Raw genomic sequence first — 18,336 nt, 5'->3', positions numbered from 1 at the left:
ACAGTAAACAGTTGTATGGCTTATCAGTGAGGTAAGTCATTTTGCAGTGTGGAGGTAGTACATTGTAGGAGAAAGGTTTAATTTGACAAAACAATGCCAGGAACACTTCAACTGCATTTTAATTGCTAATTGTGGTTCAGAGGAGGAAGTGTTTGTTGTTATTAGAGTGGTAGTCCTAGTGCCTAGCGTTGTGTGTTGGAATCAGTTGTGTCGAGCCAGAACTTCTGATTAAAAGAAGCAATATCTAACCATGTCTGCAGGTAAAATACTTTTTTTTTAATCCAAGTGTGTCCAGAAGTACAAGGTGTCAAGTGCTTGGAGATATGGAAGAGAAAAACGGCAGAAACATGACTCCCTCTGAATAAGAATCACAAAGGTCAACATTTGGCCAGAAAATATCTGAGGAATGATTTTTCAAAGGTCTTATGGGAAAGTGAAATATAAATATCTCTTGCTGGCTCAGATCAACCTGTTAGATCACTCATGGGCAAAGAGCCCTTCCTCGGTAGGAAGCCCTAAATATGGTTATTGTTATGTGCTGCTATCATTAGAAATTAGAAAGATTGTTGGACTAATATTGGATGTATGCAAGCATTCCACTGCCTGGCAAGCCAGACCATTAAGAGATTGTTCCTGACAGGTGTTGACAGTAACACTGATAATTTCTGAAGTTACTAAAAATATAATCTAGCACAGCTTTGTGTTGACTTTGTAAAGATTCCAAAAATAAATACAAGTTGAAAAATAACAATCTGGTTTGAGGCTGAAGTGGAGCAGTGTAACTGGTCAACAACAAAATTATTATAGAGGGAAAAAAATGCATACTACTGCTAAAGCGCATGCAAGAATATGAAGAAGACTGTCAAGTAGGGTATATACAAAGTAGAAATAACGAAGAGAAAGTGATATAGTAGTTTATAGTAAGGAAAAATATGGAAATATAACATGATAAGAAAGATTCTGTTACATCGGAATCTCGCATCTGTAGTGAGCCTGATGAATCTGCTCATTAGTGAGACTCTCATGGCAGATCACGCCATTAATAATCTATGGATGTGATGGTGGCCATGACAGAGAGGGGGATCCACAGGGATGGTGCCGCAGAGTGGAGCCCTGCTACTTGCAAGTGCCTTGAGAGCCACGTAAGACCCTATCAGACAGCATGCATACATCCATGATAAAGATAATGAAGCAACATGAAGGGAAATATTTCAAGAAGCAAGTATATAACACGCTATTATGAGCACTACAGTTGGAGGGAATATTGATGGTATTAGGCTAAGTGTCCCAATTCACCTCGTTGGCAATATTCGGATGCATCCTTTGTGGAGGACGCTTTGTGTTTGTTTGAACATCAACTGTGTTAGTATCTTATTAACTATGGCCCCTGATGGCTATTTGTGTATCTGGGGACTGTAGCCAATTATTGAAAACACTAAACAATATATGTACACACTATAATACACACTAACACAACACTATGGTAAATAATACATCATAATTTCTACCCTTTATGAATTATGCATCTCTCCGTGTTGACAACTGTTCACAGCAGGCATGTATTTATTTATGTACATATAGTCAATCAAAATCATTTTTACACAAAATAATTTGTGTGATGAAATCAATATTGGGAAAATATTTGAGTAATTCAGCATGACGAGTTAATCGTCTTGACGGGACCTAATCAAAGATTCAATTGCCTCTTCATATTACTTTTTTCTATTGAAAAAGATAAAACAGAAAAAAACGACAAAAAAAGTGGAATCATAACTGGTTCAAAATAAATCTGATGATTTACTGTTTCCTTTGGAAGCTTCTGATTCAACCAAAAAATGGCAACATAAGTATTTGTCTAAGATATTAAGTCTGAAACTTCATCTCTCACAAACCATTTTCATTCTCCTTCTCTTGGTATTCTTAACCCACTGCTTTGTTATCTGTGTATGATAGTGTCACTAGCCAAATATAAAAAGCTCATTTAGAGAATTAAATGTATAGTGGTATATCAAAATCTTTTCCAACAGTCTAGCAGTGAATACACTTTATAGATAATAAATAGCAAAATAATAAAAAATGTTGGGATTTTCTTTCACTTTGTTACAGAGATATTGATTCTGTGAGTTTTGCATATTTCAATCTACCCCTTAGAGAAATCAACGGACACAGACCATTATTGGGTTTATCTGTCTTCTATTAATATTGATGCTTATATATCATTGCTAATTACAGCGCACTCCCGCATCCACACTCATGTAACACGGAATTCTTTGCTCCTCACACTTCACCTACCAAAGTCAAGCAGAGATATGAATGTCTAACCTCAGGTCTTCAGTGGGGCTGGACTTGCAGCTGATGCACTAGTACACTGATAAACTCTTTACCAACTCTTTTTTTTTCCAGATCAGAAACAATGTTGTCATTTATTTGGCCTTATCAGTAGAAACATGCATAATACAGCAGCTTGGCAGTTTTTCATGTCAGTCAACCTTTCAGCTAGCTTGCCAAATAGTCATCGCAGCACCTTATTTATCACCAAATCAATAATCAGTATAAAGAAATCCCCAATGTTCCTAATTAAACCCTCAATAGTTTTTATTTTCTTACCTTAGCAATCTGGACACACCAATTGAGCAACAGCTGTGAGCCAATGTTGTCCTTGTGCTCATGAACATAGTCCAGCAGGCAGCCATGAGGCATGAGTTGGGTCACCAGCTGGATTGTGGGACTTAGGCAGACACCCAGCAGTCGGACCAGGTGAGGATGCTCCATGCTAGCCATGATCAGAGCCTCCTGAAAGAAACAGATCCACACTCAGGCATGTGGTGGGAAAATGCTGTTCAGAATGTACTGTAAGCAACAGTCCTGATTAGGCTGACTTTAATCGGGATATCACATTAAACTTTTAAATGATTATATTCAAATACCTGAACTTAAAGGTAAAAAATATATCAACACGCAAAAACATTTTTGGGACACATATTAGAGTTATAATTATCAAGGCCAGTTACTGATAACCATGATATTCTCAGCCACATGTGTGTCCCAATTGAGATTTGGTCAAAGTGCATGCAGTTTGGGTCGGTTTTCTACATAGGCACATTTTTTAATCTATATATCACCTTTGAAATAGGAAGGTGGAACTGGCTCATGTGAAGTTGGTACACTTGCAAAAAGCACAGCTCAAAGGAGGACCCTGTGGACCCTTGCAGACGAGTTTAGATAAGAAATTTACACCATAGAGGCCTTGCAGACAAGTGGTTACCTTTTTCATATATAAAAATCCACAGCCTGCAGTAAGAGATAATGGATAGATCAGACAGAATCAATATGACTTAAAAAGTCCCAAAAAATTGGAATGATGGTTGAAAAAGGTAAATGCAAAATGAGGTTTATTCCTTAAAGGGGCTCCTAGTAGAAAATACGATGTGTAAGATCTATCATCTAAGATCTAACTATAGATATCAACAGAAATGGAATAAGTAATACCTATGAGGTTATATAAAAAACACTATGTAGACAATATATATTGTGTGGCAGAAAAATACACTTTGGGGATGGACCACATTTCAAATTCATTTATTTATTTATTTTTACTATAACACCACTTTTTTCCACTAGCTAGAATGGGAGTTACTGTAGTTTTCAGTCTGTCCTGGAGCCAATAAAAGAAGAGGAGGAAGCAGCAGCTCGCACTGGCAGTATGGTACAAATTAACTGAAGGCAAACAGAGCATAAAGATGAGTAAAGGTTTGTGAAAAGCACAATAAAACTGGCAGAAGCTCCTGACAAGCGAACATTACCATCAGCACCACCCCCTCCCACAAAAAAAAAAAAAAAAAAACACTTTCAGCGGCAGAGAAATGAAATAATGAAAGATAAACAAAAATTCCAAAATAGGGGTAAATATTGGTCTCGATTCTCTCTGTTGGAAATACCTTTTGGGTAGTAGAAGACACAGAACTTAAAAAGCAAAAGAGTAAAAAACTTGTTCATGTTGTGGGCATCGCTATTGTTGTATCTATAACTTTTTCAAGTGCAGTATTGCCTTGCTGCATGACAGCACACAATGAAATGGTGCTTATCTACCTATGTTTGATATGTGTGAATTACTAAAGAGGAACAGCAGAGGATGTATAGTGAAGACATATCTTGGTTGCACCAATAAGGTGGACCTCTTATGGGAAAAGGGTTATAGTGGGGATATGTTTGTTATCATCTTATAATGTAAACTGTAAACATGTAACGGTAACTGTGTTGTTGTGACCAGTCTGCATATTATCAGAATTAAAGAAGTAATAATTAGGGTATGCTTCTCATTGCTAGTTGTCGGTCAGCTATTTTCTTAGAATTTCCAGTTACAGGGGGTAATAGTGAATTAACATCTTTCATAGCATTGTTGCTCTTGTCTTTTATCTTCATCAGTCAGCTTTGTTGTGGCTGGGTCTTCAGGATATTTATTGATATTTGTGTCAGTAATTCAATCAATAACTAGGACGTTGTTCTGTATGAATATTGAGATAAAAAAGGTATCTATGTGGAGACAACGTTCACGTCTTATTGCGCCAAATAGTGTTCAGATTAAAAAGGACAAACGTAGAAATACTCCCACACTGACACATAGCTAATCATGTCTACAAGTGTAGACAGAACTGCCAGAGATCATAGGACCCCATATTCTGTTTAAGGCTGAAGCTCCTCTTGAAGTAAGCAGTAAGGTTCCACTCCAGTCGGAAATAGTAGAATCTTATTCAGAATCTCAACATCAAAGTGACTCACCACTTCAAGACACTAGTTGTTTTTTGTGATAATAAAATTCAAGGTGATGAAAATCATTTGTCTCTGCCCCTTAATACAGTATAGTATTAAGTATAGTTTATCTTTAGTGATGTGCTGTGCGTGTTGTACAAATGTTAACAATGAGCACATTGTCTTACATAAAATATGAATATTTAAGGAAGGCATATCTCTAGTCTGCAATATTGCATATGGTTGGGACATTATACACTTATGAATGCACTTGTTCTTCAAATTAAATGCTACTAGAAAAATGAAAAAAAAACAAACTTCATCAGTCATGTGAATTATGCAACTAAGTAACATTTGGCAGCAAACACACAAAACATGGTGGCTACAAGTGTGTAATGACGTGACAATTCATCATGAGATGGATATGTAGCTGTGTAGCAAAGTACAGAGGACAGCTGGGGGCTAGTTGTTTGTGTGTATGGGGAACAGACAGAAACACAGTATATAAAGCTTTTGTGAACATTGTCACAAAATTACAACCACTACACAGTCTGGAATTTATAAGGCCCATCTATCACAATGCTTGCATAATCAGATCCCCACTCATGTGCAGAAAATGTCGAATGATGGCAGTAGATACCGTAAGGATGATATCAAATCCGGCCAAAGTATGTGAGAGACTGGGTCTTTCTGTCTACATGCTCTGCGTTTGGGTTTGAGAGTCTTTTAGGTAAATTTGAATTGTTTTGTTCATCCACCATTGTGGTGCCATTCCCACAACATTTTCAACTTCCATTTTTTTACGATACCTTTAGATTGATCAATAAATATAACGGGTTCTAAAACTGTGGAATCTAAAATAGTTTTTTTGTGAGGAGACGTGGTGGTGTATGAAATTGAGACTTTGAAAAACAAAAGATAAAAGCCTCATTTAAGCTAACTTTTGACTAAAATGTCTTTGTTTAAATTTCACTCCTTCAACTCAAATTGATGATACATTCTGTTTTTTTGTGTAATCAAATTGCATTTAACAAGATGCATCATAGTTAAGCAAGTGTTTGTGCACTGTTGATACAGGCATATGACTACACACATGGCAAATTACATAGTATTAACACGCACTCCACTTGCCAGATACTTGCAGCAGGGAGGAAGTGTGGCCAGTAAATAGTTGGAAACTATTCAAGACAAAAGACGCATCTAAGCTAAGAGACAATCAATCCTGTGTGACATTCTTCAAACAATCACTGGCAAGTGGTCTGCAGCTAGAAGGTCACCCCTCAGAATTCCCAGTCTCACTGGATAATTATGGATGAGTAAAGAAAATTAACGGCAGCCTGCTTTCTCTTTGGAACCACTGCTAATGTTCCCTGGAGCAGAGGCTTTGGCCCCTGCAGTTACATGGTCAATAAAAGAAGTCTGCAAGAATCGTGAGATAATATGGGAGAAATATAAGCTGGTTTCCAAAAAAAGTAAAACAATGAGTTCTTCTCTGTTTTTTTTTCTTTAGGCTAGAAATACATACCTGGTCACCTTAAAATATATAATTTGTGGTAATTTTGTTTTGCTATCTATTTATATGAAAAAAAACCCCACTAAAATCTACTATCTAAAAATACTTGGACCCTTTCTTTTTATACTATATCTGACACAATTGAGCTTTATTATGTCCTACTTCAGCAAGTGATCTTTCAGATGCTTCAACAATTTGACTGGAATGAACATGTACCAGATTAAATTCAGTCAACATATACCAGAGGGCCCATGCTCATGAAAAAAAAAGATGAGGTCAGCAAATGGCCTTAATCAAAATGGGAGAACCCCACTGAAGGAAAATCATCTTTGCTGCAGCAATAATGAGGCCATTTCTCACTAAAAAATAACATGCAGAAGTAGCCTGCTACGAGTTTGCCAACAGGTTATTAGGCTATTACTTAAATAGTACAATCCCTATAAATAATATGATGGTGGTAATATCATTCTGTGGGCATGTGTTTCAGTGACAGGAGCCAGGAGGCTCAAAAGGAAAGATAAGCAATCCTTGTTTATGACCCTTGAGCTGGGTCAAATCTTTCAATAAATGTGTATTTTTATATTTTCCACTGTTCGCTGACACTACTGCTAGCTAGGAGCTCATATGCAAGGTCCCCATGTGGTTTGGTGGTTAGATGTTAGGTCAGTGATTAAGAGCTGGGGCAAGATGGCAAGTTACAAGCATACCAGTATGCAATTTTTTTTTCTTTTCTTTTTTGCACACCTTTATACATGTTATGAGAGGAACCCAATTTCCACAACATTAATCAACTTGCACATTGGAACAGCAGGTGAACAAGAGGGATACACTTTAGTCATTTTGGCAACAAGGAGAATGACAACTCCCCCTTATCCCCACCCTCAAGTGGCCAGCTAATTGTGTCTGCATATTCCCATCATCTGTGTCAGGTCATGTTATCCCTTCACATCAGGATTTTATGATTGTTAGACAAGCTCCCAAAGCATTAAAAACATACAATTAAGCACACATGTGATATTCATCAAAGCCCTCCTGATAAAAATAGAAATGCTAACACTCTTCCTTCCTTTTAGACTGTCAGACTGTGCAAAACATGAGTGCAAGTGGGTCGCTTTCAATGTGTACGTGTGTCAATGAGGGTTATTTCATGTGCATTGCATCATCACCTTGTAATAATTTAGTTTTTTCTTTTTTTCTTTTGAAAAGAGCCGAGCTGTTTTATAAGTGGGGCCTTGTGCACTGTGCCGGGAGCCTATTGCATGGAGTGTGTACATTTCTGCATAGGTAGGGCTCCAAGGAGGCCCCTGATTGTGTCTGTGGGGACATATTTTGTTCTAAATAGCTTCATTTCACCTACAGAGCTTTCTTTAAAAATGAAAGAATTTTTGTCTAACTGCTTTTAAGACTTTATTAATCTGACATGTACAACTGAGTCAGTGCCCTGTTGATCCTCTTTAGTACTTTATCAGGGACATTTCTTGTAAACTGCTCTGTGACTTTTTGCTGTAAATTGGCACATTTTAGATAAAACAAATTGAAAATGAACTGGTTATACTGAATAACATTTTTTTACCATCCAAACCAGACTGCTGAGCCATTAACTTTTTGGGGTCTGTCTGGCTATTTATATTACTTAGTGCTGTATGCTATGTAGTGCTTTTAACATATGTTTACTTGCTAAGGTACAAAGTGAAGGACAAATTAACAGTAACATTTTGCAAAATAAAAAGGTGGATGACGTACCACACTCTCACTATGAGTCTTTGAAAAGAGATTTCAATCAGTATTCTATGATTTCCACCTTTATATGTAATACAGAAAATACATTAAAAAGATAATTATGTAAGACTTGCATCTGAAATGTAGGAATCTATCATTAGGTTTCAGCCTACAGGAAACCTGCTTAAAAAAAAAATAAGAAAAAAAAAATCCAAGAAACTCACGTCCATGAACTCCACGTTAGCTTTGGGTCCAGTGGCCTCATTAAGAATTTTAATGGCTACGGGAATCTTCACAGTTTCACCTTCTGGGACCCAAATACCCTAAAGCAGAAACAGAAATGCAAAAATGATGACTCATTACACTTATTACAAACTCACAAAGCTCCCACTCACAAAAAAATATAATCAAATATATATGCTACAGATCTTGAAGAAAGAAGAGGTATCGCAAAGAATAAACTGAGCACTTTCCCTCTCCCCCTCCCTTTGAGTACGAGAATGAACTGCATGCCTTTATTCCAAGATCATTTTGAGGTAAAATTGTTATCAACCAAAAGTATTTAAATGGGAGATATCAAGAGCCCTCAACTTTTTAAATATTAGAAATGTTTTTTTTACATTTGTTTTACCTTAATGAACTTTTGTTCTTATCTTACGTATCAACCGTATTGTATTATATATATGTGCAATTATATGTAATAGGATGTTTGGACAGGTAATGATATTGCCATCTACCCTAAAACCAGGTGCTCATTTTATCTAAAATGCTAGTTTTGTTAGACTAACACATAAAAAAACAAGTAAATAAACAGATAAATAAATAGGCTGCACTGTGATGTGGTGGCACTGTCGCCGCACAGCAAGAGAGTTCCTAATGTGGAGTTTGCATGTTTTTCCATACATATGTGGCTTCTCCACAAGTACTCCGGATTCCTCCCACCACTCAAAAAATATGTGTTTATTGGTGATTCTAAATTGTTCCTAGGAGTGAGTGTTAGCATGCATGGTTGTTTTTTCTTGTTTGTCTCTGTGCAGCCCTGAGATGAACTGTCCAGGGTGTAACCCACCTCTTGCCCAATGTTAGTTGGGATAAGCTCCAGCCCCCCATGAACCGGAATTAGATTAAATGGGTATAGAAAATGAATGAGTGGATAAATTAATTAAAATGAATAATAATAAAGACCTTTTAAAGTCTTATATAGTGAGTGAATGTATCAGTTAATTACAAATGACTTTCAGAAACATTCTGGTTTTTTTTAACTTCATTTGTGTGTTCACTGCCCCTCCCAAACCCTTTCTTGCACTGGTGATGACCTCAGCTACCTCTTATTTCATTGTCACCCCAGGGTTCTCAATAGCAGCTATTACTTATTCTTTTCATTTCCCCCCCTCCAGCCTTCCATCACATATCTTGTCATTAATGATCCTGAACTCCAACTTTTCTTCCTCCTCATGATGTGAGGCTGTCTGACATCACATGGGCTTTCAAGCTCTACATGGCTTCTCTCTGTGATACATATCTGACCTCTTAGTCACATATGGCCCTGTATGTATCCTGAGGTCTGACGGCAAATCACTATTTATCTGTTTTTAAGGCTCTGTTGAAAACTAGAGGGGACATACGATTTGTAGTCGGAGCCCCAAAGGTATGGAAAGAGCAAGCCAAGTCCACATGTACACAGTTTTACCCTTATTTTCAAAGAGGTTTTCCTTTATAAAAAAAATAAAAGTTTCCCCACACAAACATGCAAAAAACATCACAATTGAAGCACAGTCTAGGAAATCAAACCGCAATCAAAAGCAGTGATGGAACCCTGTTCCACACACAGAATAGAATAAAAAAAGAAGAAAATAAGCTATTAATGTCTCTGTAAGACTGTCACAAGTGGTCAATACTGCAAAGATGGTTAGATGAGTTTTTATAAGAAATGTAAAAAAAATAAAGTAAATAAAATAAAAACTAAGTAAAATAAAGTCAATTCTAAAAAAGCATTTCTTTACTTAACTGGATTTAATCTGAAGCACTTTGTAATAAGCATTTAGAAAAGTAATCCACACATAAAATAAATTTCCTGCAATGTTTAGCAGGATATCAGTATACTTCAAAGTCCCCGCTGTCTGTAAATTACCTTGTAAACAGTTCCAAAGGCCCCGGACCCAAGGATCTTGACTCTTTTGAGTTCTGTCTCTTTTAGGATGCGAAGCTGGGCTTGATTTGGGGCTGTTCCACTGGGTGTTAAAGGTTCCACCAACTACAAGCACAAAAGGTTTAGTCAGTGAATATTGCAACAGTACTGTGGCTATTGTGCCTCGGCAGTCATAAAAATACTTATTGACAGAAAATATATAGTTTATCAAGCAAAAATTGTGATATGCTCCTAACTGTGTTTGCGTGAAATTATGTAATATCAGGGGTAAAGTGAGACTTTCAGAATAAGAACAAAAGAGGAGGATAAAGATAGGTGGATGAAGAGAAAACAAATGAGGGAGGTGGATAATTGTAGTGCCTCAACAGAAATTGACACTTCTGTTGTCTTATTACGGCACAAGTGGGATAATGAACAGATGAAACAGCAAAAGGGGGAGAAAGATCTGAAGCGGGAATACGAGCCATGGAACAGAGAACAACAAGACAGCGATGGAGAAGCAAGCTGCTGATTTAGTCAGAGGGTGCAAAAGCATATGTGGGGGAGCAATATACGGAGAATTACAAAAAAGCCTCGAAGATTAGAGAGAGAGGGGGGGCATACAGCGGAAAACAGTAGGAGTGTAAATCAGACTGGCTTGGCTGACAGCTACTGTCCCTCTGGCTTATGGTTACCATTTGATTAAAAACAATATCCATTCTTCATTTGAATGGAATAACAAATCAGTTTATACTGGGTGGAAACAAGTAGGGCAGGGTGCTACAAACACACACACACACGATAACATGAATGTCTTAAAAATGGTCCAACCAAGACACACAGAAATGCAGAACTCTGCAGTTTCACTGTGCTGGGAACTGTCCAGCATTAATGGTGCTGAAGATGTTGACTGTGTGCAGCTGCCATGATACAAAATAGTGTAGCTGTCCACCTTCTACCTCTACTAAGGGGGTGCTGAAACCAAAACAAAAACAGTGTATCCACACAAAGTATTTACTGGCTCTCTCTACCTCTGAGAACAATCTCCTAATATATGACATTAGACAGGCTACTCTGGTATAAACAAACAACTGTCAACTTTAAAAGGTGAGATGGTGAACAGACACACAGACTAATCCACTGGCTCAAACGTACTTTGCTGTCTGCATAAAGGTACCATTAATCTGATGGGCTGCTCAAACTGACAGCAAATGCTTTAGACTGATGGCCGTATGAGTTTCCTCTGATTAATGAAGGTAGCAAACAGTTTGTTCAAAAAGTAGTCAGACAGGAAGACCTTTTGTTCATATTAGCCTCATTATGTTTCACAGAGTGTGGATCGATGTGGAAAAGCTGCATTTATTTCTTTTATTTTTTTTTTTCGATGAAGGGCTCTGACTTGTCCATATCCTCTATGTGAATGTAGATGTGTTTCAGTCTAAACTGGTTATTACACAAACACATTTTTAATTTATCTGAACAGGAATGAAAAATGACATAAAATGAAAATGAGATAAAAAAATTGTTATATACTTACAACCTAATATAAGCTCACATACTTTCAGTGAATAGTCCTAGTAGTTTGTAGAGCAATTTAAAAGAAATAAAAGATAATTAAGAATATTAAGTATTAAAGAGGTATTCTCTTTTTTGCAGCCAGAAAACAAATGTAGTTCACTTTCAATCGAGGCAAATTAATTTATTTGACGTCTTCATTGTCAAATCTAACCCTTTCCTTTTTTATTCCTACTCCTGCATTCCTTTTCTTTTAGTCATTTTGGCATCTTTCATTTTTGGATCACCTGATGAAAACACTGCCCTGAAAACAGGCAGAATTTTAAGTAAGCTGATATCTAAGCAGGAGTGTGTGAAAATGAACATAGCAAATCAGAGATTTAGAGATATCCTCTGCTCGCTCAGTAAGGTTATTCCACATGAAAATGCAGACATTTTGCAGTGTGATGAAACATGATATTGTAGAACTAAAAATGACATTCGGCTTGTTACTTATACAAGTCTGTTTTTGTTATCCCATAGTAACTCTCATATGTTACAAAAAAAAACTAGTACATGAACAAGAAAAAGAGATTCTGATTCTTAGAAAAAGTTTCTAAGAATCAGTGACAGTATCAGTATGGTCCACGTATGAGAATAATATAGCATTGGAGAGGAAGTAAAAGACAAAAATTCATTATAACCAAGCTCTTTTTTCCAAGACACTTTACTAATACTTGTCTGCTTTGAAGAGAGAAAAAGCTGTGAGACTAGACCTTATTCTCATTGTTGGCTCACAAGTGCATTTGATGATGATGTACTCTTCTTATCTTATCATAGAAAGAGTGCCTCTTCCTCTTTTAATGGTATGATCCCTCACCTCCTCCTAAGAGAAAGGTCCTCTTCAGTATACTATGGCAAAGTCAACAGCTGAGCCTCAGAGTGTCTGAAACTTTCTCTACTTCTGCAATCACCACTTAGAGACATGAAGTGTCACTCTTTTTCTCCCACTGTCATCTTTTTGGTGTTGAGTGTACATAAAATCACACAATCCTACACGAGGCATACCTGCAGACTTGAACAAACGCAGTCACAATGTAGTGAACCAAAGTCAGAAAAAATAGCCATTGAAACATTCTTTGTATTCAATCTCAGATTCTGCAAAGCAAATCTAAAATTTCCCTTTGAGATTCACTTAAGGCCACCATGGTCTTCTGCATTCCATTATATTTCAGAGCAATGTATATAAATTCCTTCTACTTTCATAAATCGACTGTACCGCTTACCTCTGTCTCCAGGAAACGACGAAGGGCCCTCTTCTTCTTAATGTTCTTCCGGCGCACAGACACTGCAACGCTTAGTACCAGGATCACTACCATGAAAAGGCCACCGATCACTCCAGCTGCAATTAAAGGGGTTCTGAAGAAAAGGTAGCAGAGGGGAACAAAGAGAAAATTGAGTAGATAAAGACCATGGGGCAAGAAATATGCAATGTGTCACAGAAAGGGGGCAGGGGAGGCAGGTTAAATAGCAGCATAGAAGCACAAAAATTAAGAAATTAAAAGTAAACATCAGGTTTACACAAAATCAAAACACACTAAACATGTTTCTAAAGTATATGTGGGTGATCCTTAAAAAAAGCTGCATTCAGTTTGCCTAGTTTTCCACTAGTTTCATCTGATAACAAATGTCCTCCCATACCGTTTCATTAAAAATGAGGCTGAGATCAAAAACATGGAAAATCACCATCAAAGTGAACTTTCAGCACCACACTGATGCTGTCATTTGAAATCAAGACTCCTCAATATTTTCTGAGATGCTCACCAAGCTGTCTACAGCTTGTCTAGCTGTCTAGTTGTTAAAGAATCACAGAAGAGTTAACATTTTAGTATCTACCAGACTCATGCTTTAATGTTGATGTATTGGCCATTATGTATTGACTGTCTTAAATAAGTAGAAAAAAGGCTAACAACTTATGGACTGCACATCACAGAGTGCAAGTCATTTCTTATATCGCTCTCTGGCAGCACAGGAAGAAATATAACTGAAAAATATGTGATGGTTAAGTCAGTATTAGAGAATATGAGCCCAATCATGAAATAAGCCAGTTAGTTACTATAAATAGGCCAGTATTAGCTTTTTGTAGATATGTCACTAATGAGTCCAAAAAATGAGAGAAATATGTAGAAACTGTGTCATCATCAAATTCACTGTTCAAGTTTAATTAATCAGCTCATAAAATGCCCCTCTCTATCCACATCATGATCAAATCCAGTATGACTCCAGACCATGTTTAAAATACATTAGTCCACAGCAAAATAAGTAGTAGTTTCACAATAAAGGCAGCAGTCTTAATTTTTCCTCTTTACATGTAACTTAAATATCTGAAGGACAAATAACAGAAATAGTATCAGCCTTTACATAAAAGACTTGCATGTAAATAGGTAAGGTCTTTATTTTGGCTTTTATCTAAATCGTATGTAAAATGATGAAACCCCCATGCTATTATAAATATTGAAATTATTATAAAATGTATACAAATTGGCAGTGAAGGGTTGACAATGAGTTGAAATTGCCACAGCGTGTCATCTACCGTTTTAAAGTAACTGTCAACCTTGCACTGTCACAGAGTCAGACCTTTTGTTCTGTATTAAGATTTTATCCTTTTAAAAAAAGTTTGTGATGTCTGCTAATCAGAGTGTGTGTGTGTGGGGGGGTATCTGTCTTAGCCCTCACATTTGAGTGGGAATCTGTTAATAATCATTTTAATTTTCATTTATATCCTCATCAAGAGTCATCACTCACATTTTTTTTGTACTTTTTGCTACTCAGTATTTAAATTTCAACATGATGGTTCAGCCTTCACACTTGTATCCAGACTGCCATAATTCATTGTTGCATTGCCTCCACTAAGAGAACTTTAGCTTTGGGCAGGCCGAACCACCAGCACACAGTAATACAGCTTGGGACCACTATGGAGTTTCTCTACTCTATTGTTTGCTTCTGGGAATTCTTGAGAGGGAAAGTCCTTGTTTGTTACCAGTAATCATGTCTGCCATTTTTCTTTTATTTTCATGCAGGGGTTAGAGTTGGATCAGACCAGGAATTGAATTGAGTCCTCATCTTCATCATCTTAATATAGATGTAAGTAAAATCAGCAATCAGTTGAAGTACAATTAAAATGTTGTGCAAAGTAAGTAAACTTATTTGTCAAATATCATTACTTAAGGGCATTGCTGTAAGATGTATTGTGTGCCAATATGTCATAGTATCACAAGAAAAAAAAGGCAGCTGATCCATATATAATTTACACATCAATATATACAGCTGGTGTCAATTCAGTTCATACACTCCACTTCAATGGTCTTTCAAAATGACATGAACAGGTCCAACAGAGTGATCACATGAAATCTACCTGTGCTATAAATATATCCGAGATATACAGTAAACCAACTTAGCACATGGACATCTCAGGCACATTTGACTGATTAAATTAAATGTCTCTGCACCTTTAAAGCTACCGAAAAATAATTCAATCAAATTAAAGACTAATAAGACTTTGGATGATGAAAACAGCCAGTTTAGATAGTCTTGAAATAAATGAAAGAATATATTGCCAAATGGGAGCATGTAAGATGAGCCATTACTTAGTTTTATCAGACAAAATAATGCATATGGAAGTGATATTAAGAGATTAATCCAGCTTTACCAGACACACACACAAAGCCTAAACAAGATGTAAGTTAATGACAGGTGCAACAATGGCCTCAGAAGGCTTTGTGTAATCACATGTTTCTGATAAGCCACTGTCAGACCTGCAACAAGTAACAGGTTTACAACATGTGTGAGACCTCAGAGCAGCCAGCTAATTCCGATAGCTGTGTCTGGGAACAGCTGTATTCCACCCAGAACCATGGGAGATCTGATAAGATGATCTGCTTACCAGGTTGGTTCCAACTGCTGCAGCACCCCATTATCCCACTGGGAGTGTCTCAACTGCTATTTCAGGGTGGCATCATTTTCTGCACAAACCTTAAAACCTTCTTCCACATCTATGACCTCTATAAAAAAGTTGAGGATACTGACTATTGGATGCATTACATCGGCATGACTCTGTTTTTTTAGTAGACCAGAAATATCTTGATACAGTAAGGAGTTGTGCTGTGTTGTTTGCTTCTTTTGCTAAAAATCTTTTTTAATCAATGCTATTTTTAATCCCTCCCTAATTGCCACCAAACAATTCTCAGCTCTACTTGATGCCAAACTGTTTCCCTTGTAAAGTCTTAAAACCATTTGTGGCAAATTGTAAGCAGCATTTCCTTCCCTTTTCCTAGCCCCCAGCCTCACAACAAAAGCTAAAGCTTTATCAATTTATCAAGAACCATGTAAACTGCTAGTACACAAACAGACACACACATGCATGCACAGAGAGACATTAAGGATACTAACAGGGATTTGGGGCCTCAGAGCCAGTCATTAATCATAACCTTCAGTTACTGTGGTATTTTTTGTGTATCTGTGTGTGTTTGTGAGCTGCTGTGTAGGAGGGTTTTAATGTTGGAGCATAAAGGCAATAGATAGAAATTAATTTAATACCTGTCCATCCAGCCAATGCAGTCTTGGAGTCTTGGTCCAATACACCTTCACAGGATATAGACAAACAATACAATATATCAACAACACTCAAGTACTCATAGGTTGCAGGTAAAACTGTTACTGGAGAAAAGCAAAAGAGTAAATGATGGTAACCAACATTAGCTAGAATGTGTTGATATTCTTTGTTCAGAGATATTTAACTTTGGCTACTGTCTAGCACATGTCAGACAGCACCAAAATAGCTTTGAATGGTAAACTCCTGGCACCAGGCGAGTTCCACACAGAGGCCACATTGGCTCTTGTGTATGTTTCTCATTTTCCAAGAACTCTGCAAGTGTTTCAGAGTGACAGAATACATAGCTGCCTTCTGATGAAAGATGTTGTCAGTGCCATTAGTCATCTCCTGTTGCCCTTTAGAGCCTCCAATATGCAGCGTTCACATCTAGCTGCATGTGCAATTTGCCAAATATGGTTGCTATTTTGAATGTTTGGAGGTAGCTGTCTCTTTATGTCTCGGTGCGTCTCGGTTCTTTCTGCTTTTAGCTTGTTTTTAGAGAGGTGGACTTGTTTGGGAAGCTGTACCTGTGACAAAATGTCAGTCTGGTGTTTTCCATTTATGACTACATTGTTATGCTCGAGTGAGCTGGAAGCTGTCAATCAGAAGAGGAGAAATAACCCACAGGGAGGTGACATAACCCCCCTGTGGAGTTAAATGCAAAATGATTTCTTTCCAAACCTTGTTGAATGTTATATTGAGCGACGAGTGGCTAGTGAGCAGCGGAGATTGGCAGCGTACCTCATTGAATGTTCCTGCTATCATTCTTTTTTTGCCTCTTGCTCATTTCCAGCTTCCCCTCTCTATCTCACTTTTCTTAAAGGATGCTGGGAGTATAATTTTATGTTTGTAAAGTGTGGGTAGTGGGTGCTTTGTGAGCATGTGCCATTATGTGAAAGTCCAATTCACATGGAATGAGCCGATGGGTAAATATAACAAAAATATTCTGGTTCTTATCACTTTGTGTTAGAGCATAATTAAGTATTTTTGCTTGATGGTGTTGGAAAAGTGATGATCTAGTGGCTACTTCATTGGTAATCTCGCAAGCTTTCAATTTATTCACAAACAACCATCATCCTCCAAACAACCAAACTCCCTGTTGATTTTGTCCATTTCAGCCAATTTTCTTCTTGTAAAATGTTGAAAACGTTTTACAAAAACTCACAGCTTTTTACTTTCATTTATATTTTATTGGACTGAATGAAGATTTATGAAGTAACAACTAAGATGCTTTGGTTCTTGTTGTGGAAAGAGCGTTTAAACTCACCACTCTGTCTTGTCCTTGTACTGACTGCACTTACCCCTGGGTGCAGTTGGCATGACAGGGATGACATTCATTGTTGACTTCGGCATACTTGAAGATGAAGCTGTTGGCACCTTGCAGGCCGTCGGGACACTTTTCCACACAGTTCGGACCGTCCTTGAAATGAAGGCATTTCACGCAATGCTCTGGGCCCTGTGGGTAATAGCAAAATAGAAAAGAGAGAGAAAACAAAAAGCTTTTTATTTTTCCCCAGGTGCGTATTTAGAGAACATGCTTGATTTATAAGAGTCTGAGCATTGCATTTACATCACAATTCCATCTGTAAAGTTACGGTAAATAACAATGAGCTTTTCATTTTTTTGTTATTTTGCAGTTTGTGGCAAGTTATAGCCATCATACACAACTACATTATGGACCAGTAGTTCTTGAATACTCTGAAGGCCAGACATCACTGCTGAATATACCTAGTCCTTGATTGTACATCTATAATTGAGTTTTGAACATAGTTTAAATTCCCTTTCAGAAGGCAGTGCAGGATCAAAACTAGACATATAGGTTCAAACAAATGAATACACTTAATACTTAATACTGAATGTGAGTTGTCTTTAATCAGATGGTGTTGAAACCATTAGCAAAGCTTTGAGCAGAATTTTGGTAGGGTATTTAATGACTTTTGTGGCAAAATAGGTAGAGATTAATTGTATTTGTTTCTTTGACACAGAATCTGTAAATTTTAATTACAATCTGCAAGTTTTGAGCTCTGGAAGTATATTCAAAAAGTTAATGTCAGTTAATGTCATCCACTGCTTTAATATATA

At 37.1% G+C, this 18,336-nt stretch overlaps 1 protein-coding gene across 1 annotated transcript in view; it reads right to left on the bottom strand.

Annotated features, from left to right (window-relative positions):
* LOC140319551 (receptor tyrosine-protein kinase erbB-4-like) overlaps nt 1-18,336 on the bottom strand; it is a 277,450-nt gene that overhangs the window by 44,132 nt on the left and 214,982 nt on the right. Inside the window, exons 15-20 of the mRNA XM_072397222.1 lie at nt 17,556-17,710; nt 16,200-16,244; nt 12,890-13,022; nt 10,113-10,235; nt 8,206-8,304; nt 2,608-2,793 (exon numbers count right to left, since the gene is read on the bottom strand). Coding sequence (XP_072253323.1) covers nt 2,608-2,793; nt 8,206-8,304; nt 10,113-10,235; nt 12,890-13,022; nt 16,200-16,244; nt 17,556-17,710 — 741 coding nt within the window. The remainder of the gene's footprint in view (nt 1-2,607; nt 2,794-8,205; nt 8,305-10,112; nt 10,236-12,889; nt 13,023-16,199; nt 16,245-17,555; nt 17,711-18,336) is intronic.

The sequence above is a fragment of the Leuresthes tenuis genome, unplaced genomic scaffold, assembly GCF_036924035.1.
Source record: "Leuresthes tenuis unplaced genomic scaffold, fLeuTen1.0.hap1 SCAF_12, whole genome shotgun sequence".
NCBI lineage: Eukaryota > Metazoa > Chordata > Actinopteri > Atheriniformes > Atherinopsidae > Leuresthes > Leuresthes tenuis.
The sequence above is the reverse complement of the archived record's forward strand: the minus strand, read 5'-3'. Positions and strand labels throughout refer to the sequence as shown.